Raw genomic sequence first — 27,464 nt, 5'->3', positions numbered from 1 at the left:
GAAAATCAAGGGAACCCTTCATTAAGCACCTAAACAACCATGAATGCCTTAGGCAAAGTTGGTTTTTCGATTTGTCTTTGGCACTGGGTGAGAAGTGTAAGTTGGTGGAGGGTGGGTAAAAGCCAGACACAGTGCTGCCCAGTCAGGCAAAAGCACTGGGTAGCTTTGGATGGCTCTCAGCAACAGTGAAAAATACCTCAGGGCTTGATAAGGAAAGTTCTCCAAAGTCACTAGAAAGAACATATTTCACCTACCTCACAATTTCGTTAGAGCCAACCCTGATGCTGCCCATTTAACTTGCTGCTGTAGATAAAGTGTGATTTAGGCTGAGGATCTAGGATCCTGAACCAGGGAGATTCCAAACCATTTTCTCCTCAAGGTTGCCCTTTTAACCCTGGCACTGAGCCTCAGGTATTTCTCCTCCCTTCCCCCCACTCCTCACACACCCCTTCAGAACCAACATAATACATATTTTCTCTTCCTCACTGCCTCTTCTCCTTGGATATTCTCTCCACTTCTGTCTGTGAATGTTGTCTGCCCGGCACACTTGGCACTAGGATGAGAAGCAGTCAGCCACCACTCTCCTGGTGGGACCCCGTCATGGTATCAGCCATGTTATTGACCTCAAAACCAACCTCACCACTGTGCTGTCTGAGTTCAGCAAGATCAGCAAGATCCAGCTGTTCCGGGAGAACCAGGGCGTGGCCCGAGTAGAGACCAGTATCATGGATGCCAAGGTGAGCCCTGCTTTGAGATGCTGCTTCTTTCCAGGAACAGGCCTGAGGAAGAAGGAAAGAATGTTGGGGTATGTGAAGTGAGGCTCAGAGATTTTAAAGTGGCTTCTCCATAGAATCCTTTGTCTATCTTTTAGGACTTAGGCCATCTAAGATGACTAATCAGCATGCCTTAGTTACTGCTCTATTGCTGTCATTAGGGTAGCATGACCAAGCCAGGCAGTGGTGGTGGTGTCACACTCTTTTAATTCCAGCACTCAGGCAGATCTCTGTGAGTTCGAGGCCAGCCTGATCTACAGAGCGAGTTCCAGAGCAGGCTCCACAGCTACACAGAGAAACCCTATCTCAAAACATTAAAGAAAAAAAAAGATAACATGACCAAGAAAACTTATAAAAAAAAAAAACTCATTTACTTGCCACTTAAAGTTCCAGAGGGTTAGAGTCCATGATCATGGAACATGGCGGCAGTCATGGCAGTGACCCAGTAGATGAGTGCTCACATCTCGAGTCACAGGTACAAGGCAGAAAGAGATAACTGGGAGCGTTGTGGACTTTTGAAACTTCAGAATCCACCCTTGGTGATACACCTCCTCCTAGAAGGCCATACCTTCAAATCCTTTCCAAACAGCACTACCAATTGGAGATGCCCAAGTATTCAAACATGAACCTATTGGGACCATTCTCATTCTAACTACCACATAGTACCATGTAGGGCTAGAAAGTGTTGGGTCAGCCTGAATCAGTCTCCACAGAGAATTGGAGCACGAGGAGCTACCCAAACCATCATTTCACCATTATGCTTGTCATAGCACAGATATTTGCATTTATGGATATCATGGCGGCTTATAATCCCAGTATTCAGAAAACTGAGGCAGGAGCATCACTGCCTACACAGTGATTACAAGTCCAGCTTAGGCTACATAGGTAGCTCCTGTCTCAAATGTTAAAAGAAAAAGGAAGAAAATAAAATTCATATAGATGGGTACAGTGTTGCATAGCTGTCGGTATTCATGGCTACTTGGTAGGCCTAGAGGAAGATTAAATTTCACTGCACACTTTGTATATGTAGGGAGTCCTTGTCTCAAAATGTCTGTGTGTGTTCTCAGTGTGTACTGGTGTATGTGCACATGCTAGTGGAGTCCAGATGTGTCTTCCCTAGTTGCTCTCCACCTTACCTTTGAGACAGGACCAAGACCAATTTGGCTAGGCTGGCTGGCCAGCAAGGCCCAGAGATCTTCCTGTCTTCACCTTTCTCAGCCCTTGGATTACAGGTGCATTGCTACCACACCCTGTTTGCTTATATGGATGTTAGGGGATGGTACTTAGGTCCTCATGCTTGCACTTTGCTAACTGAACCATCTTCCCAGCCCTTGGGGGAAAAAGTGCTTATGGCTTGTGCCAGTGATAGAGCACTTGACTAGCATAGACCCTAGTTTCTGCCTCTAGCACTGCAAAATGTAAAAAGAAAGAAAATCACACTCACTTGGAACTTCAAGCTAAACAGAGAGAATCTGGCCACCATAGGTCCCGCCTGTCTGCTCAGAGATTAAAGAAATGAATGCCTTCACCCATCTCTGCCCATTCCACATGTATATTGGTTGGGGAACACCCACTCTGAGCTAAGTAAGAGGTGTGTCTGTGCATGGACCCAGTGGTTCTGGGGAGTGGAGGGACAATCAGATCCAACGTCCCATCTCAGCTCCCAGAGTCCAGCTCTCCTAGAACATCAGAACCCTCCCCATAGATCAACACCTTCAGACTGGCAAGCAGCTGTCAAAGAAGTCTGGCAGCAAAGGTCAGCCACCCCCTCCACAGTTCTCCTGTTTGAATACAGTGACCAGTGTGGGCAGGGGGCAGGCCTTCCTGCCAGCTGGCAGAGACTCTTGGAAGGAGGTACAGCTTTTCTCTCTTAAAGGCTTTCCCGGGAGGAAGCTAGTTAACAGATTAAGCGAATGAAGTGTTTTGCTGTTTCTAAAAGAACCAAGTATTTAGTTTTGTGTTTGTAAAACCCAGGAAGCTTTAATATGTTAATTTTTCCACCTGTGATACACAGGATTACCATTGGTTTGGGAACCTGACTGACGCTGATGTTTAATCTGGTTGTGGCCACTTTCCCAACTATTTGATTGCTACTCTCCTCAGATGTTGTTGGGTAAAAAGCCAAGTGAACTGGTAAGGAAAGGCAAAGAAAGACAAGATGTGCAGGGAAGTGTGGCTCACAGAGATACAGAAAGGGTTTAAAACAAAGAAACGGCTTTCAGATTGTTTTTCAGCCTGCAATATTTCATTAGTGAGTTTTCCACATCAGTAGCCCAATAGAAATTCCATGAGAAGTTTGAAAAAATGAAGGCACCTGGGCCCTACTCTGAAAACTGACATTCCCCCCACCCCTTTTGGAGACAGGGTTTCTTTGTGTAACCCTGGCTGTCCTGGAACACACTCTGTAGAACAGGCTAGCCTCGAACTCACAGAGAGATCAGCCTACCTCTTGCCTTTCAAATGCTGAGATTAAAGGTGTGCACCACTGCCCAGCAAGAACTGATGATTTCAATGGTTAGAAGTGCTACTTGGGCATCAGGATTGATTTAATTTTTTATTTACTCCAAATGATTTTGTAACACAATGAATTAGAGTAAGCGTGGGTTGAAGACCTACCTATATGACCAGAGGAAAGAGGCAGAGCTGTGGTCAGTGTGTGTCTCCTGACTGAGGAACACCCTGCTTGTTTCTGGAGGTGATCCACCCACAGTGGTGAGCATGAATGAAGATTTCTTATCACGGTGGCTAGAATCACGCACATACATTGACACAGCATCAGAACACCTGCATAACTCTGGAATCAGATGGCATTCACCCTTTCAGGGAACACACACACACACACATACACACACACATACACACACACACACACACACACACACACAAACTAAAATACATCTCTTTCTTAAAAAAAAGGCAGTATGAAGTGAATAGATAAATGTGGTATGGAATATGGAATGAAAAGAACTTGAAGGAGTTAACTACAACTAGCTTCCTCAAGAGGGTGTTTTGAGCTGGATCTTGAAGTGATAGGGATGAATTAGCAGAGAGGAGTGGGATGTGTTCAAAGGCAAGGAGCAAGCACTGAAATAAGCAAGCCATATGTGTAGGTCGATAAGCATAGTCTCTTGGCTGGAGAGGAAAATAAGGAGAGAAGAGATTGGAGAGATTAGGGGCAGCCAGAACAAGTCAGTTAAAAGCCTCCCAAGCCAGTTTGAGGAATTTAGATTCAATGTGGTTGATTAGTAGGAATGCACTGTAGGTCCTTGAGCAGAGGAATAACAGAATGAGAGCTGATTTGAACCAGCAGGAAAGAAGGGCAGAAGCAAGACAACTGTGAAGCCAAGGAGCAGATGTGAAGCATGTGATTTGTTAAGACGGGCATGGTTGTTGTACACAATGCCTGTGTTTTCTTATTCTTACCCCTATTGCCTACTGCACATATCCAGTGTGCACTAAAGAACAGTGCTAGGTGTAAAGAACTCTAGCAGATTGTGAGTAGGTGGTGAGATGACACTACCTTTGGAGATAAATACATTGTATTTGGTGTGTAGATGAGGCTTTAAAAGTTGCAGTGTAGGAGTAAGCTGTGATCAATAGGCAGGTAGATGATATGAGTGCTCAATGGTGTCACCAAATGATAAATGGTTCAAGCATTTTTAAGAACAACTGACAAAATGCAAAAGGAAACCTTGGGAGAATTATCTACTTGGTGTCATTATTGTTATAGGTGGTAATAGGATTTACCATGTACAATAGATAGAATAATCCCTTCCTAAATAGGCATGTACCATAATCCTCAGAACCTGTGAATATGCTATGACAGAGAGGAATAAAAAGTGCAGATGCAATTAAGATTGCTAATCAACTGACCTTAAATTGGGGAGATTAGCATGAATTATTCAAGTGCGACTAATGTAGTCAATAGTCAGGCTATGTGGTACAGAGATTCTGGAGGTGTGCAGTTAGAGAGCTGTGATGTGAAGACTCTACTCACCCTTGCCAGCCTTCATTAGGGAAGAGGAGCAAGGACCAAGGAGTGTGGTGACTTCCAGGATCAGGGAAGGCAAGAAAATAGATTCAACTCTAGACCACCAAAATTGACATAGTCTTGCACTCAATATTTAACCCAGTAAACCTCATATCAGAACTCTTACCTCCAACACGATAAAGGAACAAATGAATATGTATCATTTTAAGCTACTAAATGGAGTCATGTGTTATAAAAAAACAGTAAGAAATTAATACCATAAGGTTTTTCAAATAACAAGTACTCATACATTACAGTTTTGTTTTTCCTTCCTTTATTTTACTTTTGAGACAGGGTCTCAGGTATCTCAGGCTGGCTTTAAACTTTCTTTAAAGCTAAAATAATAAGATGACCATGAACTCATGATTTTCTGCCTCTACCTCCCAAGCACTGTGATTAAAGGTGTGTGCTGCCATGCACAATTTATGTGCCACCACACGTAATTGTTTTTTGTTTTGTTTTGTTTTTATTGTTTACTCTTTGGAGGCCAACCACCCAGCTCCCAAATAAATACATGGGGATTTATTCTTACTTATGAATGCCCAGCTTTAGCTTGGCATGTTTCTAACCAGCTTTTCTAACTTAAATTATTCTGTTTATCTTTAACTATGTTTTGCCTTTGGGCCTTTTACCTGTCTTTAATCTATATATTTTTGTTTCCTTCTTACTTTGTGGCTGGCTGTTTGGCTAGGTGGCTGGCCCCTGGCATCCTCCTTTTCCCTTTCTTCTCTCCTAGATTTCTCCTTCTATTTATCCTCTCTGCATGCCAGCCCCTCTTTATTTCTCTCTCCTGCCTAGCTATTGGCCATTCAGCTCTTTATTAAACCAATTAGGTCTTTTAGACAGGCAAAGTGACACAGTTTTACTGAGTTAAACAAATGCAACATAAAACAGCACAACACGTATTCGCATTGTAAACAAAAGCAGCAGAAAGAGATGCAACACACCTTTACACAGTTAAAATAATATTCCACCACAACCATACCCAGGTTTTTATAAAGTTTTATCTAAATTAAAAACAGTCTTATTTTATATACCAATCCCAGTCCCCTCTCCCTCCTGTCCTCCCATGCCCCCAACCAAACCTCCATCCCACCCCCATCCAACTCCCAAGGAGGATGAGGCCTTCCATGACACCAGGGTTTTGTAAATTGTAGGCAAGCTGTGAGTGCACTCAGCTGAGCTACATCATACCCAGCACTCACATGCTATAATAAAGATATTATTTGATTGAGAAACATGCCATTTACAACCAGCTTTTGTTACCAAAAGTCATCAGTGAAGTCTGCTGTGTAGGTTACTATGCTCTATGAAATGAACACCACAACATTTAATCTTTTCCAGTATGAACATGAAAGATGAATGACATCATACCAATAGCTTGGTTGGCATATAGATACCATAGAAATCAACAAATGCACTGATTAGAGTTTAAAAGAACTGGTTGCAATTATGCATGGAGATGAATGCCTAGAGTCCCAGCACTTAGAAGGCTAGTGCAGGAGGGTCAAAAGTTTAAGGACAGCTAGGAGGGACCTAGCTCAAAAAGAAGTGTGGAAGGCAAGTGAGGTGGTTCAAAAGGTAAAGAAGCCTTCTATCAAGTCCAGGGACCTGAGTTTAATCCCCAAATCCTACACAATGAAAAAAGAGAACCAACTCGTATTAAGCTGCCCTCTGACTTCCACACTCAAGCCCTGGTGCACACAGACATATACATATAAAAGAAATCAATGTAACATAAATAAACAGGAGAGAATCTTGTTGTAAGGTAAGTACAGTGCTACACATGGAACTTTGTATTTCAGCTGCTTGAATTTCCTTAGCAAAGGACATCGAAGTTGGAAATCAGACTAATCCCATTTCCTCCTAGATAGCCCACTGTGGCCTGAGAATGAACATTCTGGAAGGGTCTGCTACTGTCTCAGTCATGGCTGCTTTAGCTAGGTTTTTCATTGCTGTGAAGAGACACCATGGCCATAGCAAGTCTTATAAAGAAAACCTTTAATTGTGGTGGCTCACTTACAGTTTCAGAGGTTCAGTCCATTATCATCGTGGTGGGGAGCATGGTGGTGCTCGGGTAGATGTGGTGCTGGCTACATCTTGGCTTGCAGGCAACAGGAAGTCAACTAAGACACAAGTCAGTATCCTGACAATAGGAAATCTCAAAGTCCACACCCACAATGACATACTTCCTCCAACAAAGCCATACCCACTCCCAACAAAGCCACATCTCCTAATAGTACCACTACCTATGAACTTATGGGGGCCAATAACATTCAAACTATCATAGTGACTAACCATAAGAACCATACCCAAAGATTTTGCTTTTGTTTCTGAAGCAGGTTCTCCTGTAATCCACACAGGCCTCAAAGGATGACCTTGAACTTCTGATCCTACCTCCTCTACCCTCTAAAATGATGGGATCACAGGCATGCCCTTCTCCCCAACACCTGGCTCATGTGTAAAGATTTAAAATCACTGGCTATCCTACTGTTCCTCCCAGATCATTTAAATCAGCATTTCTAGGGCTGGGTGTAGGGACAGCTAAATTTTACAGACGCCTGGATGATTCTAATGTACAGCTGGCCCAAAAACCATTGCTTTAAAATGATATTCTGCCTTACCCCAAAATTGTCTGGCTATGCCCAATTAGCCTTTCCAAGTGATATGGAGGCAAGAACTCAAATGAACTGGCTTCTCTGGGATTCTGGTACCCTTGCCTCTCCAGAATACTCCCCATCCTTTTTGTCTCGTCAGAGATGCTGGAGTGAGTCAGCTCTGTACCGGGGCATTCCAGGAAGGAGATACAGCTGGAGCATGTCAAATTAATCCCTGCTGTAGGTCTCCTGCCTGGCTCATGCCTTAAACTCCATACTCTTTATCTCATTTTCCACTTGAAGATGGCCTGGGTGTATTTCGTTACAGTTTTCACTCAGCTTATTTGTTCATGGTAGAGAGAACATGAGGTAATGTTCACATATTGTTCTCCAAGAGACAACAAACTGAAACAGACACCACTGGGCCATTACCCTACTCCATTACTACAGAAGCACATAAGGTCGAAAAGGAAACCATCAAAGGAATGCCCCATGGGATCTCTGTAGCCCAGTGTGTTTCCCATTCTCCTGCTTGAGCTTTATTGCTTTAGTGTTTTCTGTATGGGCAAGTGTTACGTGAGGCATCATGATCATTAAAATCCTATTTAAGGTAAACGGTTGTTTTTGAACTTTTATAAGAAAACTATCTGACCTCTGCTCTCCTTCCCTTAGTTTGATTTGTACCCCTGTTGGCAAAAAGCTCATCCGTATGCCTTTTACAAGCCATCCTTAGCCCATGTTGGGAACAAGTTGGCTACCCAGTACGGCTACTAATGTGATGGTCTGTGCTGTCCCGAGCCACCTGTTGCTGTGTTTGGACTTCCCAGAGCACAGGATTTTGCCTTCTTGCTCTTTTATTGACCATGCTGGACTACAATAGGGGCAAGGAGAAACTGAAATGAAATCAGTACAGTCAGTCAGTCAGACTCCTGACAGGAATTCTGTCTGTAGCCAGCCAAGCAGCCAGCCAGGTAGCTAACCAGTCCAAATGTGAGGCTGTCTGGCTACCCTGCAGCCAGCTTGTCAGCCAGGGCTCAAGTGAGTCAGACTGCTTTTCAACAAGTCAGAGCATCAAACTGTCCATCCATCAATCAGCCACTCAGCCTGGGCATTGGGCAAATAGTCCAATATTCAATTTGTCAGTCAGTGCCATGTCTACAAAGAAGCTTCGTCTAGCTTCTGAAACCAAATGTCACATATGCACATGTTCATACCCACCCACACACTGCTCCAGGATAGTCTATGTTCTGGTAACCCTGTAAATTCCCTTCCTGGTCCTTATCACAACTTGTGGACATATTTGTTTCTAAGATTATTTGGTGTATGGTTTATTGCCAGTTACATTGTAAGCTCCACAAAGGCAAGGACCTGGTTGTTCTGTTCTGGAATGAGTGGCTGTAGCTGTCAGCTGATCTTGCTCTTCAGGAGGTAGCTCACCAGTGTGTCACAGCTTGTTGGGTGGATATGACAGAACATGAGAGGATTTTAGCTAGAGGGAGCAGCATAGGTTAAAGTACAGAAGGGATGAACTAGCTTGGCAAACTAAACTATATGCCACTGTTTAAATAGAAGGGGGTGTGATATGAAAGGGGGACATAAACCAAGCTAAGACATAAGTGGCTGAAGATGTAGGATAGGTCCAAATCCTGAAGGGTCTTATGAGCCGTTGTAGGCAAGTTGGATTTCATCACTATTGACAGTGCTAAGTTATAATAAGAGTTGTGCATTAGAAAGACCCCTTAAGTAGCAATAGGTAAATAAAGCAGAAAGGCACTGCAGGAAGAAAAGCCACTTAGGGGGCTGCGGGAGGTCCTTAAGTTCTCTTCCAGGCGATGAGACATCACAATTTGACACAACATACCCACAGGTAAGGCATAAATTCACACAGATGAAGAAGCTTGGGATCAGAGACACAAGGGCCCCCAGGCTTAGAGCCCCCCACCCATGCCTCAGCATCATCACATAGTTTAAGAAGTATGGAGAAGTTGGTGAGATCGATCCTGAAATAAAGTCATAGCAGTGGAAATGTCCATGGTGTTCATGAATGCCCTGGGGCAAACCTAGTGTGTCTTGAGTCTTCCCAGTAATGATGGCAGCAATTGTCAACATCCAATCCTCTCTGTGTCTTTCTGCTGCACATGTCGGGGCCAAGCTAGAAGGTATATCTGGCTCCCTTGACCTATTCTACCCTGCTATCTGTCTGCGTTATGTACTGAGAAGTTTCCATTAACTGAAAGTACAGACATCACCAGTGCCCCTTCCCAATAATGACTGGATAACACTTAATCGGTGGCTCCTCTCACTGGAGGAAAGAGCCATTGCTCCTCAGTGTGTATAAATTATTCCTTTTTCCTTCCCGTGGTATTTCATGAATTTGATAGAAGCATCATTAGTCATTAACGTGTTCTTTCAGGGACAGTTCAAATGCCTTGCTGTGACTTGCATTGGAACTGAATATTCAAAAACTAATGAACAAGCTGGGTGCAGTTACATTCTAGAGGCTGAGGCCAGAGGATTGCTGCAGTGTGGGACCAGTGTAGGCTACATAATACAGATCAACCTAGGCTACATAAACAGATCAACAGGATGAGACCTGGCCTCAAAGCATTTGACTTCTAGCATTATATGTGCTTCGTGAAAGGAAAAGAGCTCAAAGGGAAATGCAATGCAACACTGACTCAAGCATCCCAACACAGACGTAAAAGATGACTCACCATGGGGAAGAATCAAGAATTTTAGACGAAGCTTGGAGCCTACATAAGGTTTTTTTTTTTTAAAGCTACATGAGAAAAGCCAACTAAAGAGCAACAGGGACAGGGCTGGGCAGGTGCCTCAGTGTTAAAGGGTAGTTGCTGCTCTTCCAGAGGACCTGAGTTCATTTCCGAGCACCCACATCTAGTGGCTTACAGCTACCTGTAATTTCAGCTCCAGGAGAGCTGACACTTCTTGTGCCATCCTCAGACACCTGCACGAATGATTGTATGCTAACATGCAAATATATAGACATAAATCAAAATAAGTCTTAAAAAAGAGAAAGAGGCCAATGCAAAGAGATCACAGAACCAGAGCACAGTGTCACCTCACAAAAACAGAAGCCATGAGAAGAATGACCAAAGCAGAAGGTAATCACTGTTGACAAAAGCATCAAGGTTAATGAGAAGCCTGGGGAGGGAGGATTATGTGTTCCAGGCCAGTCTGGGCTGCATAGTGAAATCTTGTCTCAAAACCAAACCAAACAAAAATATACCATGTTCAGAAGTGGTTGTGCATGCCTGTAATGCCAGCACTAGAGAATCTGAGGTATGAAAATTACCAGGATTTTGAGGCTAGCCTGAGCTACATAGCAAAACCCTGTCTCAAACAAACAAAAGTAGTAAATTACAAGGTGTATTGAATAGATCAAACTATGCCCTGTAAGCTGACTTCAACCCACCTCCTGCCTCTATAAATATTAATTCTAACACAGTCACAGACATTTGTTTAGCTTACAGATTATCTAGGGCTATTTTCACACTATGGTGGAAGTACTGTTTCAACAAAGCCTGGGCGGCTTGTAAGGTCTAAAATATTTATACTCTAACACTACAAAGAAAATGCATGAAGTGGGGCATGGTGGTGGAAACCTATAATTTTAGTGTTTAGAAGGCTAAGATAGGAGGATCTCAATTCAGAAACGAGTTTGAATTAGGATCCTTTATCAATAATACAAACAAATTGTCTGGAGAGGTGGCTCAGCGATTAAGAGCTCTGACTGTTTCTCCCAAGGACCCAGGTTTGATTCCCAATACACACATGACAGCTTAAAATTAGTAGTAACTCCAGTTATAGGGAACCCAACACTCTCTTCTAGTCTCCAAGGTCACCAGGCAAGCATGTGGTGCACAGACATACATGCAGGCAAAACACTCATATGCATAAAATAAACTAAAGGGGAAAATTAAAATAAATCAACAAATAAAAGCAAAATGTAAAAACACATGCTGACCTCTGCTCTGAATGAATCAGTCTATGTTGAGCTTAACCTACATGTTGGGTTCCTAAGAGCTAGCAAAGAAAACTAATCTGACTCCAGCCACCAGCAACGATTTGGATTCAGAATTGTTCCTAAGGTGACAGTAGCAGCCAAAGGCAGATGATCTAGTTGTTGGTTGGGTTTTATGGAGTACTCATGAAGGCCCTTCGTTTTCACTGGTGAGCTCCTAATCATGCCTTTCCTGGACTGCTGCAGTCACCTCCTAGCTGAGCAGACAAGGCATGTTCCCTCTTAATTCTTCTGGGCTCTTATTTTATGGTGCTGGAAATCAAGCCTAGGGCCTTGCTTGTATTAGGCAAGCAGTCTACTACTGAGCCATATTCCCAGTTTGAAACAGGGTTTATTTCAGCCCAGGCTGGCCTCAAAGGTGACCTTGAACTCCTGATCTTCCTGGCTTCCCCTCCAAACACTAGCCTAACGAGCATGGCTACACCTCACCAGGTTTCTATTAGCTCTTAATAATGCCCTCTAGTAATCCTAAAAGGTCATGGTTACTCATAGCCCATGATTTTCTCCTCAGCCAGTCTCCACTTTGATTTGATCCAGCTTACTCACATGACACCTTTGAAATGATAGAACGAATTTGAAGTTTTTAAAATGCACTACTGTTTTATGATTGCAGGGATCTCTGAAACAATTAGGGAGTTAACTCCAGGATCAATCAACAGTGTGATAATATTTCCCATTATGCTTTTAGGAAACAGCAGCAATTGGGGCCAGGGGAGTGGTTTGATTGTACAGTGTTTGCCCAGAATGCACAAGGTCTTGTATTCCATCTCTAACACTGCAAAAGAAACAATAAAAACCCTGTTGATATGAGATTTTCTGTAAAAAAAAAAAAAATGAACAAGCATCTTTGGGGTCAAATAAATTTGGAATACTAAAATCTTTGACATTTCATGTGATATTAGTTAATATATCATAGGATATATTAGTTAATATATCATAGGACCTTAGAATTCCCCTAGCAAAATTATCTGCATAGCTTGTTTAACCTACCACCTTTAACTCCAGTCCAAGAAACACCAATCAACTGCCACATGCCTTTAATCCTAGGCAGATCTGAGTTCGAGACCAGCCTGGTCTGCAGAGTGAATTCCTGGACAGCCAAGGGCTACGCAGCGAAACCCTGTCACATAAAAGAGAAAGAAAGAAACACAATAAGAGGTTGGAGAGATGGCTCAGTGATTAAGAGCACTGGCTGCTCTTCCTGGGTCCTGAGTTCAATTCTCAACATTCACATGACAGCTCACAGCCATCTACAATAGGCTCTGATGCCCTCTTCTGGTATACAGACATTCTTACATGCAAAGCACCCATATAAATACATACATACATACATCTTTAAAGAAAGAAAGAAATGCCAATAAACTGGCACGGTGGCTCATGCATGTAATCCCAGCCCTTGTAAGACAAGGACAAGAGGATTGCTATGAGACTGAGGCCAGCCTGGGCTACAAAGTGAATTCCAGACTAGCCAGAGCTACGCCAATAAAAGAAAAGAAAAATCAGTGGCCATTTCCAGCTACTTTGGAAAATGTGGGAAATAGAAGGGAGATCAGGAAGGCCAACTGGGACTTAGGCCAGAAAGGTTTTGTTCCTAAAGTCACAGGACTCCATTGTATAGAGTGTCCAGAGAGCTCCTCTGGATGTTGCCAGGGCATATGGAGAGGAGCAACAAATACTTTATGCAGCCAATGTGCTTACATTCAAGGATATTCCAGGCCATCACTCAGCCTAGCCTAGATTCCCAGCTTCACCCCCACTCTCCCAGCTGGGCTCTGACAAACACAAATACAGCCACACAGCTGTCACATGACGTTACATAATTTTAGTCTTTTTCAGTAAAGGTGGTTCATTAAATGTGTGAGTCAAGGTCTATTTAATGCTGATACCTAGAGAAGCCGTTACTACAAAGGAATATCCATGACAGAGGAAATTGCCTGGCCATGAACCTCAAGTAGGGTTGGAATGCATGGTTCCTGTAACTACTCAAGGTGTCTTTAATTTGTTACTGTCCTCCCAGAAATGCACCTGCCTCTCTCCTGCCTTCTCATGTCTTCATGTTTTGAACCATTTCTTCCACAGCCTCTGGTGCTGTTGATGGAGTGGCCTGAAGCCACCAACTTTGCCTGCCTGATTGCGGGGTACTGCCGCCTTCTGCTGGATTCCAGGAAGATGGTCTTCTCCAGGCCTGCCAGCCAGCCTCTTCCGCCTCCTATGATAAAGGCAGGTAGGGCTCAGCCTCAGTTTTTGGTGTGCTTGAGACCCTCTGGACTCTGAAGTCACAGAGGGAATGATTCCATTGCCCTAGTGTTCAGCAGGCACCAATAGTGTCAGCCTGTTTAGCAGCAGCCATTCAGTGTAGCACACACCCTACTGACACACACACCTCACTGGCAAGCACATATAACATTCACATGTACCTATTCCCACAAAGGATGCCTGTGACAACACACTGTAGTTGAGCCAGTGGATGTATGTAAGACGAAAGTAGCAATCACATGATAGAGCCAATTAAAGAATTGCTTTGCAGGGTGGGGGAGCTGAAGAGATGGCTCAGTGGTTAAGAGTTTCGACTCCCAGTACCCACACGGCAGCTCACATCTGTCTGTAACTCCAGTCAGGGGATTTGACTCCCTCACACAGACATACATGCAAGCACAATACCAATGTGAGAAAATAAAAATAAATAATTAAAAAAAAAGAATTGTGTTGGCCAGGTATCATAGCACATTTTTGTAATGGTACATGATTATAATGCCAGCTACTAAGGAGATAGAAGCAGAAAAAGTTCAAGACCAGCAAAGGCCATATAGAAAAGGCTTTTCTCTAAAAGGATTATATTGAGTCTAAGGGGGAGCTTTAGTAACCTGGGAGATATTGTGCCTGTTCTGGCTTCACTGAAGTAAGACCTTCCTTTTTGTTCATCATATTGGGGACTGACAAAAGTGTTGGAAATATGAAGGCTTGGAGTGGGGGCCACTGGGCATACTCAAAAGATGGCTTGGAAATACAATGGGAAGTTCATAAAGAGCAAACGCAGCGTCTAAGCAGGAGGTGTCCCAGTTAGGCAACCTAGTATGGCTACTTCTCAGAGATGTTCTCATGATGGTATGGAGGCCTTGAAACAAACAAAGCTGTCCTTCCCAAAACAAGTGGGAGAAGAGGAGGGTGAACAGAGAGCTGGGTGCTCCCTGTGTTAGACCTCAGGCTCACCTATGCACCATAAGTCTTCCTAGCCCAAGCATCACAGACAGAATGTAAATAGCACCCAGGATTCACTCTGCCATAAACTGAACACTTGATCCACTCACCCTTGCCATTTGACTTTTATTAAGCCTTCAAGACCTTCCTAGTTTGGGGTCACCTGATGGAGATCATGGTATCTGAGAGTAGAAACACATTCTGGCAGATGACTCAGCACCTAACAGGCTGAGTGGCATCCGTTTTCACATTGTTCTTTATCAAGAACAAGTCTATCACATGCATAGCAGATCTCATAGCTCTGTTCACAGCGATTGAAAGGCAGTTCATCACATACAGACTCAGGAAAGGATCGGTGGTCCCAAAGGAAGGGGTGTCCACATAGTAGATGAAAAGAAATGGATTGGAGCAGAAAGAAACTGGGAGTGAGAGTTTGCATGGCTCGAGAAGATTAACTCAAATGTGCTTTTCAAACATACAGATGGTCAAGTGTTGGAAAAAACCATCCTTAGCATTCTCAGTGTCACCTGTCGTCCTCTGGCTAATCATATCCAAGTAAATTGTACCTCTCACTGAGCAGAAGGGGAAGGGAGAAAAGAAAGGAGAAGGCAGAAGGATGAACCTGTAGCCAGTCAACATAGGACCAGGTGGAACAGTGAGAGGTGTTTGGGTGTCCACTTGGAGAGGGCAGTGGATGTGGTTATGTAACCCCACTCTGGGGGACAATTATCTGCCATGCTATCAGCACCCTACCCAATGCTGGTCGCAAATATCTCCCTTACTATGGAGATTGTGGCCCTAAGTGCAAGACCTGGGCTGCATTTGTCCCTGAAACCTCACTGAACACCCTCCTTGTGGCTTCCTTGCTGCATTTTCAAAGTTACACCTGCTTTACTGGATTCTCTTGGAGCTAGGTATGAGTTTCACACTCCATCCTCCAAGTCTCCAATTCCTGAGGTGCGTCTTGCACACATACAGACTGGCAAAAGTTCAGGACTTTCTTAGCAAATAGGTCTATATCTCCATTTAGGAGCCAAACAGACCACTGGAGGGTCTCTTCTATTCATAATGCTTCTGTTTAGAATGGAAACAATTAGCTCAGGGGCAGAAACAAATAGAAATACTTTGTTCCTCTTTGTTCTTCTGTCCAGAGAGATATGAACTTGCTATTAATATCACCTCCATGGAGGCTGGTGATGTGTTTGGGGGCCAGTTTCTTGTTCTTCTCAACTGTTGGGTACCAGGTTGACATCAGCCACTGACAGAATGTTCTTGCTGTGCAAGGTGACCCTCCTGGCTTGACCCAAATTCAGAAAAATGACAGGCTGATATGCACATCATTTATTGTGCCCTCTAAGAGAAGGGTGCCACTGAAGAGGTTAAGCCCAAACTACAGTGGATTAATAGTTCCTCCTTGGTCTTGAAGACCTTTAAGATCACCATCTAAAGCTGAGATGGCTTTCTTCCATCAACTCTCACTCTAGGGCAGAAATTCCAGCACCCACCGTGGTACTTTAGCAAAGTCTGTATCAGAGAGGCATCTAGCCATACCTAGTGGCATAGGCATACAATCCCAACTTCTTGGAAGGTAGAGGCACAAAGATTGCAAGTTCAAGGTCTGCCACACATCAGGGCTACAGAGAAGCAGCATCCTCACAACTTCAGCTGGGCTCTTCCCAGGGACCAAAGCCACAATCCCCTCAGACCATGGTCTCTGTGGAAAGGAGGAAGAAATCTGGCCTCACAGAAGCTGTTGACTACCAACTAGCCAAGGCCAGTGCTCAGTCTACTAGGCCAAATGAATGCCATTAACCCAGCAACAGGGGAAGAAGGCCCCATGTGTTGCAAATTTGGAAAAACAGGAGCATGGGAGAGTAGCAGGGAAGGAATGTGTTCCCTCAGAGTACGTGAACAAAGCAAGTATTTCACTTATTCAGTAAACAGATGTTTCTCAAGGACCCATCATGACAGACATTGGGAATACATAACAGCTATGATGTTTTTGGTGTTTGCCATCACTAGCTTACAATCTACTGAGTAAAATATGGACAGATGATCCAGAGATGCTGCCAATACAATAAGTAACTTGTCATTTACATAGAAAGTGTGCAGCTGTCTTAAATAGCAACTGCATTTGAGAGCCAAAAACACACTAAGGTGGCAAGAAATCCAGAAGCAGGGCCAGCAAGATGGACCAGTGAGTACAGGCACATGCCACCAAGACTGAAGGCTTGAGTTCCACCCCCCACCCTGCCCCAGGACCCACATGTCAGAAGAGAGCCAACTCCCACCAAGCACAAGATGGTACCCACGTACCTACATGAATGCACACAGACAGACAGACAGACAGACAGACACACACACACACACACACACACACACACACACACACACACACACACACACACACACAAAGTGGTGGAAAGAAATAAGGAAAGGAAGACAAGAAAAAGATCCAGAAGCAGCTGCCATCTTTCCCCAGCTCAGGAGGTCCCATTCAGAACCTGCAAGAAACTCACTCTACATTTTCTAACATATTTAGAAACAGTTGATTTGCTACACTGAATATTCTTATTTTACATACACATATGTGTATATGTATGTGCACACATTACCAGTTTTCATGTACATATAACCCAGCAGGCTGAGTGTGGTGATTTGTGTCTGTAATCACAACACCACCCGGAAGGCTGGTGTAGGAGGGTTACACATTCAAAACCAACCTAGGCTACAAAATGAGATCCTATTCCCACCCCACTCCCAAAAAAACACCCAGCAGCATTCATAGAAAGTTAGAGTGCCAAAAAGAAAGAGGTTGAACATAATATCCTCTTCTCTTTTTTCTTTTCTTTTTCTCTTTCTTTCTTTTTTTATCATTCAGAAAGCCTATGAGGTTCTTGTTTTGTTTTGTTTATTTTTGTTTTTCGAGACAGGGTTTCTCTGTATTGCTTTGGAGCCTGTCCTGGAAATAGCTCTGTAGACCAGGCTGGTCTCGAACTCACAGAGATCCACCTGCCTCTGCCTCCCAAGTGCTGGGATTAATGGTGTGCACCACCAAAGCCTGGCTGCCCGTGAGGTTCTTGCAAGGCTTCTATGTCATGATTATAACCAATGAACTCAGCACTATAAAAATATACCAGGGCCAAGTCTTGAAAGCTGCTTGAGTCTTGTGTTGACTGTATGTATAGTGTAAATGTCTATATGTCTTTTGTATATATTATATATTCACAGCATTTATATTTTAGCATAATTCTAGTTAGTTCACTGTCATGCTCTTTGCAAACATTTTTAAGTTGACCTTGTGAGTGACTGAGTACAGGCAGATAAACTAGGGCATCCCTACCCCCCTGCTTAGGGAAAGCAGATGAGCAATACACATAGATTTACAATGTGAGAGGCAAGCTGTCCCAGCCATCAACCAAATGCACCTGACTTTACCGGCACTTCTAACCTGCCTAGAGGAGACTTAGGACAAATTCTCTCCTTACATCTGGAAGTCTTAATACCAGCGTTGGGCTAGACATCACTTGATGTTGGCAGTGTAGTATAGGAAAATATTTCTTCCTGCAGAGAAGGTAACTGCCTTTAGAATTCCAGTCTTTATCTAAGAGAGAATAGTAGTCACTTGCTTATTGGATATGACATGGGAGCCACCTCTGATATCAACATGTTGCCAGGTGGCTACCCTGATGATTCAGTTGTCTCCTAGGTAATTATCGCCTGAAGCATTTAAGTCCTGCAGATGACGCCTTCAGGTAGACATATCATAAACCAAGGGCTTATGGCTTTATGTTCCCCTGGAGCACTTCTTTAACTGTCAGAGGCCTGGATAGGGGATGGATCACTAAATACTAATTCCTCAACTGGTCCCAGGGTTTCCTACATCAGCCAGTGAGACAGGAATGGAAACCACACGGTATGATTACACTGTATCTGTATAGAGGAGAATAACATGGTCCATGGAAAATTCCTAGCATGTAAAGACAGAGAGACTTGGGTTCCAGTCCCTTCCTTCTCTGCTATATCCTCACTGTGTAAACATGAACAAGTCCCATAAACAGTCTCAGTTTGCTTGTAATAATAATAATACGTATACTACATATCTCCTGAGGGATTTGACAAAATAATGTGAGCTAAGCTACATAAAGTCCTCACACAATGCAAAGCACTTTAAAAAAAATTCTTAAGAGTTCAAAGTTCACCATGTGCCAAGTCATTGCTTTTTTATTATTTATTTATTTTTTGTTTGTTTTTGCTTTTAAAGATTTATTTGTTGGTAAACAAATGGGAAAGATCTGGAAAGAGTTGAGAGAGGAAAACAAATATGATCAAAATATATTGTATAGAAGTGAGTATGTAAAAAAAAAAAGATAATTCACTTTTTTTTAGTACCTATACTGGCCCACAGAGGCCAGAACAGAGTGTCAGACCCCTGTAATTGGAGTTACAGGTAATTGTGAGCCACCTGATGTGGGTTCTGGGAACTGAACTCAAAACCTTTGGGAAAAGCAGCAAGTGCTCTTAACCACTGAGCAATCTCTCCAGCCCCCCCAGCACAGGCTGTCCTACGGATCGATATATAGCCTAAGATGGCCTTGAACTTGCAATCCTCCTGTCCAAGCCTTCAGAGTACTTTAATTACAGGAGTATGACACACAGATTTGTAGAGGAGTTGGGTTTTTGTTTGTTTTTTCGTTTTTGTTGTTGAGCCATGATCTCACTATGTCATCCTGGCTGGCCTGGAACTCACTATGGACCAGGCTACTTGAACTCACAACGATGCACTTATCTCTACTTCTAATTGCTTGGATTAAAGACATGTACCACTGTTGCTAGATGAGGAGTTTTATTTTTATAAGCAGCATTATTCAGATATAATCTCCAAGCCATAATAAAACTTTTTCATTTAAAATTCATAGCTCCACAGGGTCTCACCATGTTTCCCTGGATTGCTTGGAACTTGCTGTGTAGACCAGCCTGACCTCAAACTTACGAAGATCTGCCTGTCTCTGCTTCCCGAACGCTAGAATTAAAGGCCTGTGCCAACATACCTGAGTACAACTCCATTTTTAATATATTTAGTATAATGGGTGACAGTGGCACATGCCTTTATTTCTAGCAATCGGGAGGCAGAGGCAGGTGGATTTCTGTGAGTTTGAGGACAGCCTGGTCTACAAAGCTAGTTCCAGGACAGCCAGTGTGTGTGTATGTGTGTGTGTGTGTGTGTGTATTCATAGGGTTATGCGACCATCTAGTTTTAGAATATTTACACCACTTGAGCTGGGTCGGGTAGCACAGTCCTGTAATCACACCTACTGGTTAGGCTGAGTATTATCAGTATCAAGGCCAACATGGGCTATAGAGTAAGTTCAAGGCCAATCTGAGTAAGTTAGTGTTAACTTTTCTCAAAATAAAAAGAGAGCATGCATGATGCCACAAATTCAATCCAAGTACAAAAAATTTTCTCCTCTCCTAACGAGAAAAAAATCAGTATCACAAAATAACAGTCCCTCTCCATATTGTGTCCTATCTTCTACCCACACCAAGCAGCCACTGCTCAGTAGCTTTGTCTCTATAGTGTTGCTAGTTCTGAGTGTAATTTGGATGTAATCATATCTTTTGTTCTTTGCTTTTTCACTCAGCGTATTTTTTCAAGGATCATTCATGTTATATCACACAGCAGTACATTGCTCCTTTAAATTATATAATATGCTATTATCTAGAATACATATTATTAGTTCATCAATTGATAGACATTTGGGTTGTTTTTACCTTCTAGCTATTATGAATAATGATGTTAGACATTCATGTCCAACTTTTTGTGAGGATGTAGGGTTTTATCTCTCTTCATTAGAAACCTAGGTGTAAAGCATACAGTCAAAATGATAACTATGTTGAATTATTAGAGAAACTAACTATTTTAAAAAATAACTCCACCATGTCACATTCCTACCAGCAATAGTAGAAAACTATAACTTCATCAAATCTTCATTAATATTTTTAATACTTGTCTTGTTACATCCATCATAATAGATAGGAGAGGCAACTCCTGATGTTAATTTGCAGTTCGTAAATGGCCAATGATATTGAACATCTTTGTGTGCTCATTGGCTTTTAATATTCTCCTTGAGTGAAATACCCATTCAAATCTTTTGTACAGTTTTAAGTTGAACCATTTGGCCATAATATGATAGTTTATTTCTGCACATTTAATTCTATTGCACTGATTGTCAATACTACACTGTTTGCTGGAGAAATGGCTCTGGGATTAAAAGCACTGACTGCTCTTCCAGTGGCCCAGTTCAATTCCCAGCAATCACATGGTGACTCATAACCATCTGTAATGAGATCTGGCGCCCTCTTCTGGCCTGAAGGTGTACGTACAAGCAGAACACTATACATAATAAATCTTTTTTAAAAATACTACATTATCTTGATTACTATTGCTTTGTAGCAGATTTTCAAATCAAGACTATCTCCATACTTTTGACTTTCTTTTCAAGATTGTTTTAGTTATTATGGGTACTTGTACAGTCTATGTGAATTCTATAATTGACTTGTCAATTTTCTACAAAGTTAGCTGGGATTCTGATAAGGATTTTCTTGAGTCAGTAGATCAGTTTGAGAAGTATTGCCGTGTTAGGTTGTCAGGGATGCAAAATGAAGACTGCTAGTCCACGAATGTACAATCTTTCCACTTATTTGAGTTTTTAATTTGCTTCACAAATGGCTTACAGACTTCAGTATATAAGCCTTGCTCTTCTTATTAAAAATTTGTACCTAATGTTTGATACTCTTTTTATGTCTAGTAAGTAATTTAATTATTCTCTGAACTTTTGAGCTCAAAAGGAATTTTATTATATTGGATAGGGGTTTGTAAATAGTATATTTTAGGTTCAGCGTGGTGGTAACATACACCTTTAATGGTAGTGCTGAGGAGGCAGAGGCAGGCAAATCTGCATGAGTTCAAGGCCATGCAGCAAGTTCCAGGTTATCCAGGGCTGCATAGTGATACCCTGTCTCAAAAGAAAGCATGTTTTAAAATAATGATTAAACACTTTTCATAACATACTATAAGAAACTGACAACAATAACATCATCGATAATTCTGGGATGATGGGGGTAGAGCGTAGTGAACACATGGGGTTGGAGTCAGACAGAGGTGAAACCCTAACCCAAGCAATTGAGCTATGCATGCCAGTGAGCACAACACTTGAAAGACAGAAGCAGAAGTAGGAGTTCAAGGCTGTCCTCTGCTACACATCAAGTTCATGGTTGCCTACACAAGACCTTGTGTCAAAACAGAGAAACAAACAAACACAAAGTAAGTGAAGTCATGCTCCACTGAGATCACCTCATGACCTAGGCCACATTTCCTAACTTAAGTCCTTTGCTCACCTACAAAAATCCCACGATCCTTCTTCATCTTCCCTGTCCATTGGTTTGTGACATCTGCGATTATATCAGTCATGTGTAATATTTAAGACTTTATCAAACATTTTCAAATATTTTACTTTTCAAAAAACAGTTGTAGTGTTAGGCCTTTGGTACATACCTTTAATCCCAACACTCAGGAGATAGAAGCAGGGGAAGTCTCTGAGTTCAAGGCCAGCCTGGTCTAAATAGTGAGATCCAGGACAGACAGGACTATGCTGAAAAACCTTGTCTCAAAAAAACATCTTTTAAATTAACATACAAAATCATGGGTTCATTACATCACTTTCATGTGTATATATTGTTATATTTTTCAATCACTATCCCCATTGTCTTCCCAAGCCCCCCTCCACCTCATCCTTTATTCATTCCCTTTGTTCCAGGCCAGCCAGAAATACACAGTGGACCCTGTTACCCCTCCAAGTATATTGGGGGAAAGGAGACATGATATCCATAAATTGCCTAGCATGAAAGCACAAGAACCTGAATTTCATTCCCAGTACCCATGTAAGGGCTAGGCACAGTGGCATACATCTATAATCCCGGTATTGGGGAGGTGGGGACAGGAGGATTTGTGGTACAAGGTGGCCAGTGAGTCTAGCTAAATTAATACGCTTCGGGTTCTGTGAGAGACCTTGTCTCAAAAAAATAGATAGTTGGCAAGACTGCGCAGTGGGTAGGGTACCCGCCACCAAACCTAAAACCTGAGTTCCATTCCTGGGACCCATGTGATGAAAAGAGAGCACCTCTGTTCCTCAGAAGCACACTGTGACATATATGCATGCATGTGAGCACATGAGCAAGTGGATATAATGTATGCAAACAAGGGGGGTGTGACTTAAAGTACTTTCAATGAATAAGTAATTGCAAAATGTGAAGAGAGAGGTTAAGGAATACACCTAACATTGACCTTTGGCCTCCCCTTACACACACACACACACACACACACACACACACACACACCAAGGGTTAAGGATGTAGCTCAATTGGTAGCATGCTTGCTTATGGTACATAAAACCTGACTGCAATCCCTAGCACCACAATAACTACAGTCTCAGCTTTCTTGAAGCAGAGAAAGTAGGATGAGAAGTTTAAGAACAGCTCTAGAAACACAAGACCCTATCTCAAAACAAAACAAAACAAAACAAATTCCACTGTATGTACCACATTTTCTCCTTTTTTTCTTCACCCCCCCCCCATGAGAACAGAGTCTTACATATTCTAAGATGACCTTGAACTTGCTAGATAGCCAAAGATGACAGGATTGGTAACCTTCAACTCCTGATCCTCCTGCCTCTATCTCCAAACTGCTGGGATTACAGGCATGTGTCACTATAACCAGTTTTCTTTTCTTTTTTGAATGTGGTACAGGTGATCAAAGCCAGGGTTTGGTGCATGCAAAGCAACTACACTACCCTATGAGCTACATCCCAAGTCCAGCTGGAAGGGCTTTTTCAATAAATAACATTTTCTATATTGAAGAAATTCCCTTGGACTCTATAGTTTGTTGAGCTTTATCCCAATAAGGCCCTGTGGGTTTTATCCAAATGATTTTTGTGCTTTTCAAGATGAACATGTATATTTTATCCTCCATTATCATGCTATATTGGAGAATTAATAATTGATTTTTTTTTAAGGTTCGAGAGATCGGATAGTGGTTAAGGGCACCACTGGCTATTCTTGTAGAGAACCCGAGTTTGAATTCCAGCAGCCATATGACATCTCATAAGCATCTGTAACTCCAGTCCCAGGGGATCTAATACCGTCTTCTGGCTTCTGTGGGCACCATACACTCAAGTGATACACAGACATATATTCAGGCAAAACACCCATACACAGAAAATAAAATTTTAAAATAATGTATTTTTCATGTCAAAACAACTTTGCATTAATGCAGTAAATCCCCACTGGTATGCAGTTCCTAGTAAGTAATTCTTTTTATGTGTTTCTGGGTTCCATTTGCTACTATTTTGTTGATGGATTTTGTGCCTCTATTTATAGACATTTTGTTCATAAGATATAGTGATCTGTAATTTTATTGTGATATCTTTCTTTGGTTTTTGCATCAGAATGACAGTGGCTTCAGAATGTGCTGAAAGATATTCTTGTCTCCTTTTAATTTTTTCCTTTTTGTTTTGAAGACAGTGTCTTGCTGTAGCCAAGACTGGCCCAGGACTCACTATATAGTTTAGGCTGTCCTCTGATCAATTCATGGTAATCTTCCTGCCTCAGACTCTCAAATGCTAAGGGGGACCATGTGAAAACAAGAGTCGGGAGAAGTCCAAGGCTAGTTTCAGAAACATAGTGACTTAGAGGCTAACCTAGACTATATGAGACTCTGTCTCAAATAAAATGGTACAGTATTAGAATCAGGCATTGTGGTATACACTTGTAATACCAACACTTAAAAAACAGAGGGAGGACCATTGCCATAAGTTTATGGCCATCCTTGCATATATTATGAATCCCAAGCTAGCCAGAGGTATATAGTGAGATTATGTCTCAAAAAAAAGTGGTATACTTGAGACTCTAACTACTGTTGAATTGCATGTACTTCTTTCTATTCAGACCAGTTTCTACATCATGTGTCTGGGACTCAATTGCTGGGTGCCTGTACTGTGTTTCTGTCCTAGCTATAAGTCTTAGTGAAAAGTAACACTGACACATTGATCTGGCCTTGTCAAACTGGAGTTTGAAAAGTATTTCAAGGTTTGTTTTCCAATACCTTGGCCACTATGATGATTCTGAAGTCTCTCCAACCTAGATTCAATCGCAGGTTGCCACTTACAACCCGTATGACCTTAAGTAAATCATATAACCATTTAAGTCTGTTGCTTCCTTTGTTAAGTGGGGATATTGATACCTGCCTCACTGGTTTGTGAAAACAGAATGGGATTATATGACATTTATCCTGGCTGTTTTTATTGTTGTTTTAGCTTGTTTGTTTGAGACAGGGTCATTTGAATCCTAGGCTGGTTTCAAATTCACTATGTAGCCAAGGACTGTCTTGAACTCTTTGATCATTCTTCCTATACTTCCCACGAGCTGGGATGGCAGGCATGTGCCATCATGCCCAGCTTTGCAATGGCTTTTCATCTGTCTGCAGATAGCAGAGCAAGCTGTCATTGTCTGAGTATAGTCTCATTGATGATATGAGATGATTTCCCAAAACAGTGTGATAGAGAAGCCACTTAGAGATAGAATTTGCTGTGGATAGGGCTCAGATGTACATACCTGCTATCAAGAGCTGTTGCTAAGAGCATTTTACCACCGGTAGTGACCTTGCATGGATACAGGAGAGTAATAAGCTTTGAAGGATTATAAGAATCATGGCCTGTGCTCATTCCACACGCCATACTCCACCTTACCTCTCCTACACACTACAAATTCTGATGGCCAGAATTTGACCAGTAGGTAGCTATCCTTTTAAGGCCTCTGGGGATCTTGGCCATAGACATTTTTGAAATATAAACTCTTGAAACTTGTACTAGCCAAGATAGGGAAGGTTGTCTGTTTAATTTTGATTTTGTTTGTGTGCTTGGTTTCTGAGACACAGACTCATATCGTATAATCCAGGCTGGAGCTTACTGTGTAGCCTAGGCTAGCCTCAAATACATGACAGTCCTTCTCCATCAGTCTTCTAAGTGTGAGCCACCATGCTCAGCTTGTACTAGTTTAACACCTTCTCAGTAAATGCAGTAAGTTCTCATACCAATTTCTTGGGCTAGAAGACATCCAAGATCACAGGAGACCTACAAAGTACTGGTAGTAATTATGGCTTCACAAAGGGATGGAGGCAGTGACAGAAACAGGAACAGATCTAACAGCAACATAAAAAAAAAAACCAACAACAACAACAACAAAAACCTCATCCATCTCCTTAGGTATGTTTCCAGCACACTCTCAAACCAGCCATATCCGTGGAAGGATCCTATGGTACCTGACATCAAACCATGCTTTTTTTCCTTTTCAGAGTTGATGAGGCTTTTGCATCTCTGGCTTTCACATTCTATTCACTCTGCTCTTGGTATCAGCAGTGATATGGTCCGTCTGCTCCCCTCTCCCTACTCTAATCTCTAGCAGCCAGGCAAAGTGCTCTCTCTCTCTCTCTCTCTCTCTCTCTCTCTCTCTCTCTCTCTCTCTGTCTCTCTCTCCCTCTCCTCTCCCTCTCTCTCTTCCCCTCCCCCTCCCCTCTCCCCTCCTCCTGTCCCTCTGCCCGGCTCGGCTAGCTCGGTATCTCTCACCCAGTCACACTGCACCTGGGCCAGAGATGCTGAAAAGGCTCAGCTAAGATGCTCAGCAGCAGGCTCACCTGTGCATTCTCTTTTTGGATTTAGATCACATGCACAGCGCCCATCGCCCTGTCACTGGGGGCCACCTGGGGAAAAAGGAGAGTAGTTATGTGGGCAGCGTGGGCGCCAGCCCTAGGAAGTCGAGCCGATGCACGACGCCGCCTGCCGACTCTGAGCTTGTCAGCTTCTGCTACCTCCACATGCGGGAACAAAGGAAGGAGCAAGAAAGCAGGACGAATGTCAACGAGAACCTAATCTTCTTCGAAGAAACCAGGCCCCGGACCAAGTCCGACCCCACATCCAAAAGCTCGGGCCAAGGTTATGAGGTGATTCCCGATGACTTTGATGCAGCCAGCCTAGACCATGAGCCTTGTGCCAGCAGGGCCCGGTCCTACACTTTGGACAATTCCCTTGGGGCTGAAGCCCTGAATTTCTACTGTGACTCTTGCAAAGTCAAACTCCAGGAGCAGCTGGGGCCTCGAAAAAGTGGGAGGCCTGGCTCCTCTCGGGACAATATGGTAGATTTAATGTCCCTCCCACCACCAGGAAGTGAGGAAGAGGAGGAAGAGGAAGATGAGACAACTTCTCTGTTGCCAGCCATTGCGGCCCCACCCCCTGGATTCCGTGACAACAGCTCTGATGAGGATGATCCCAAGCGCAGGGCTGTTCAAAGTCAGGAGCAAGGACGTCACCTGCGTGGGCTCCTGTATGATGAGATTCCAGTGACACTAATCGACAGTGTACAGACCCGGACAGTACGAGATCATGCCCAGGAGCTAGATGATGCTCTGGTGTCTACTCTGCAGGCTCTGGAAGCCCTAGCTGCTTCAGAGGATGGACCTCACCCCCCACCCCCACAGACTGCAGGTAATAGCGCATCCCCCCTTGCTCTCACCCTCTTCTGGTCCAGGAATGTTCAGTAGGCAGCATTGCCTCTTTTCAAGCACTTGTTTAAGTGACTATAGTGTATCAAAGGCAATGAATTGGCAGCAACAGTTCAGGTCTCCAGAAAAAGGAAGCTATGGAGCAGAGATGTGATTTGGCTCTAGTTAGAGCTCTATAATTCATGATTCTGCATCTCTGAACACTTATTGCAGA

General features: G+C 42.9%; 1 protein-coding gene across 1 annotated transcript in view; it reads left to right on the top strand.

Moving 5' to 3' along the window:
* The window catches only part of Frmpd3 (FERM and PDZ domain containing 3), a gene marked incomplete at its 3' end in the record, with an annotated part of 83,678 nt that extends 56,445 nt beyond the window's left edge, over positions 1-27,233 (top strand). The window contains exons 12-14 of the mRNA XM_051178918.1: positions 558-737; positions 13,522-13,666; positions 26,412-27,233. Coding sequence (XP_051034875.1) covers positions 558-737; positions 13,522-13,666; positions 26,412-27,233 — 1,147 coding nt within the window. The remainder of the gene's footprint in view (positions 1-557; positions 738-13,521; positions 13,667-26,411) is intronic.
* Positions 27,234-27,464: the final 231 nt, after the last annotated feature.

This window comes from Phodopus roborovskii, unplaced genomic scaffold (assembly GCF_943737965.1).
Source record: "Phodopus roborovskii unplaced genomic scaffold, PHOROB, whole genome shotgun sequence".
NCBI classification, from domain to species: Eukaryota; Metazoa; Chordata; class Mammalia; order Rodentia; family Cricetidae; genus Phodopus; species Phodopus roborovskii.
Note: the sequence above shows the minus strand (reverse complement) of the source record. Positions and strands in the feature narration are given on the sequence as shown.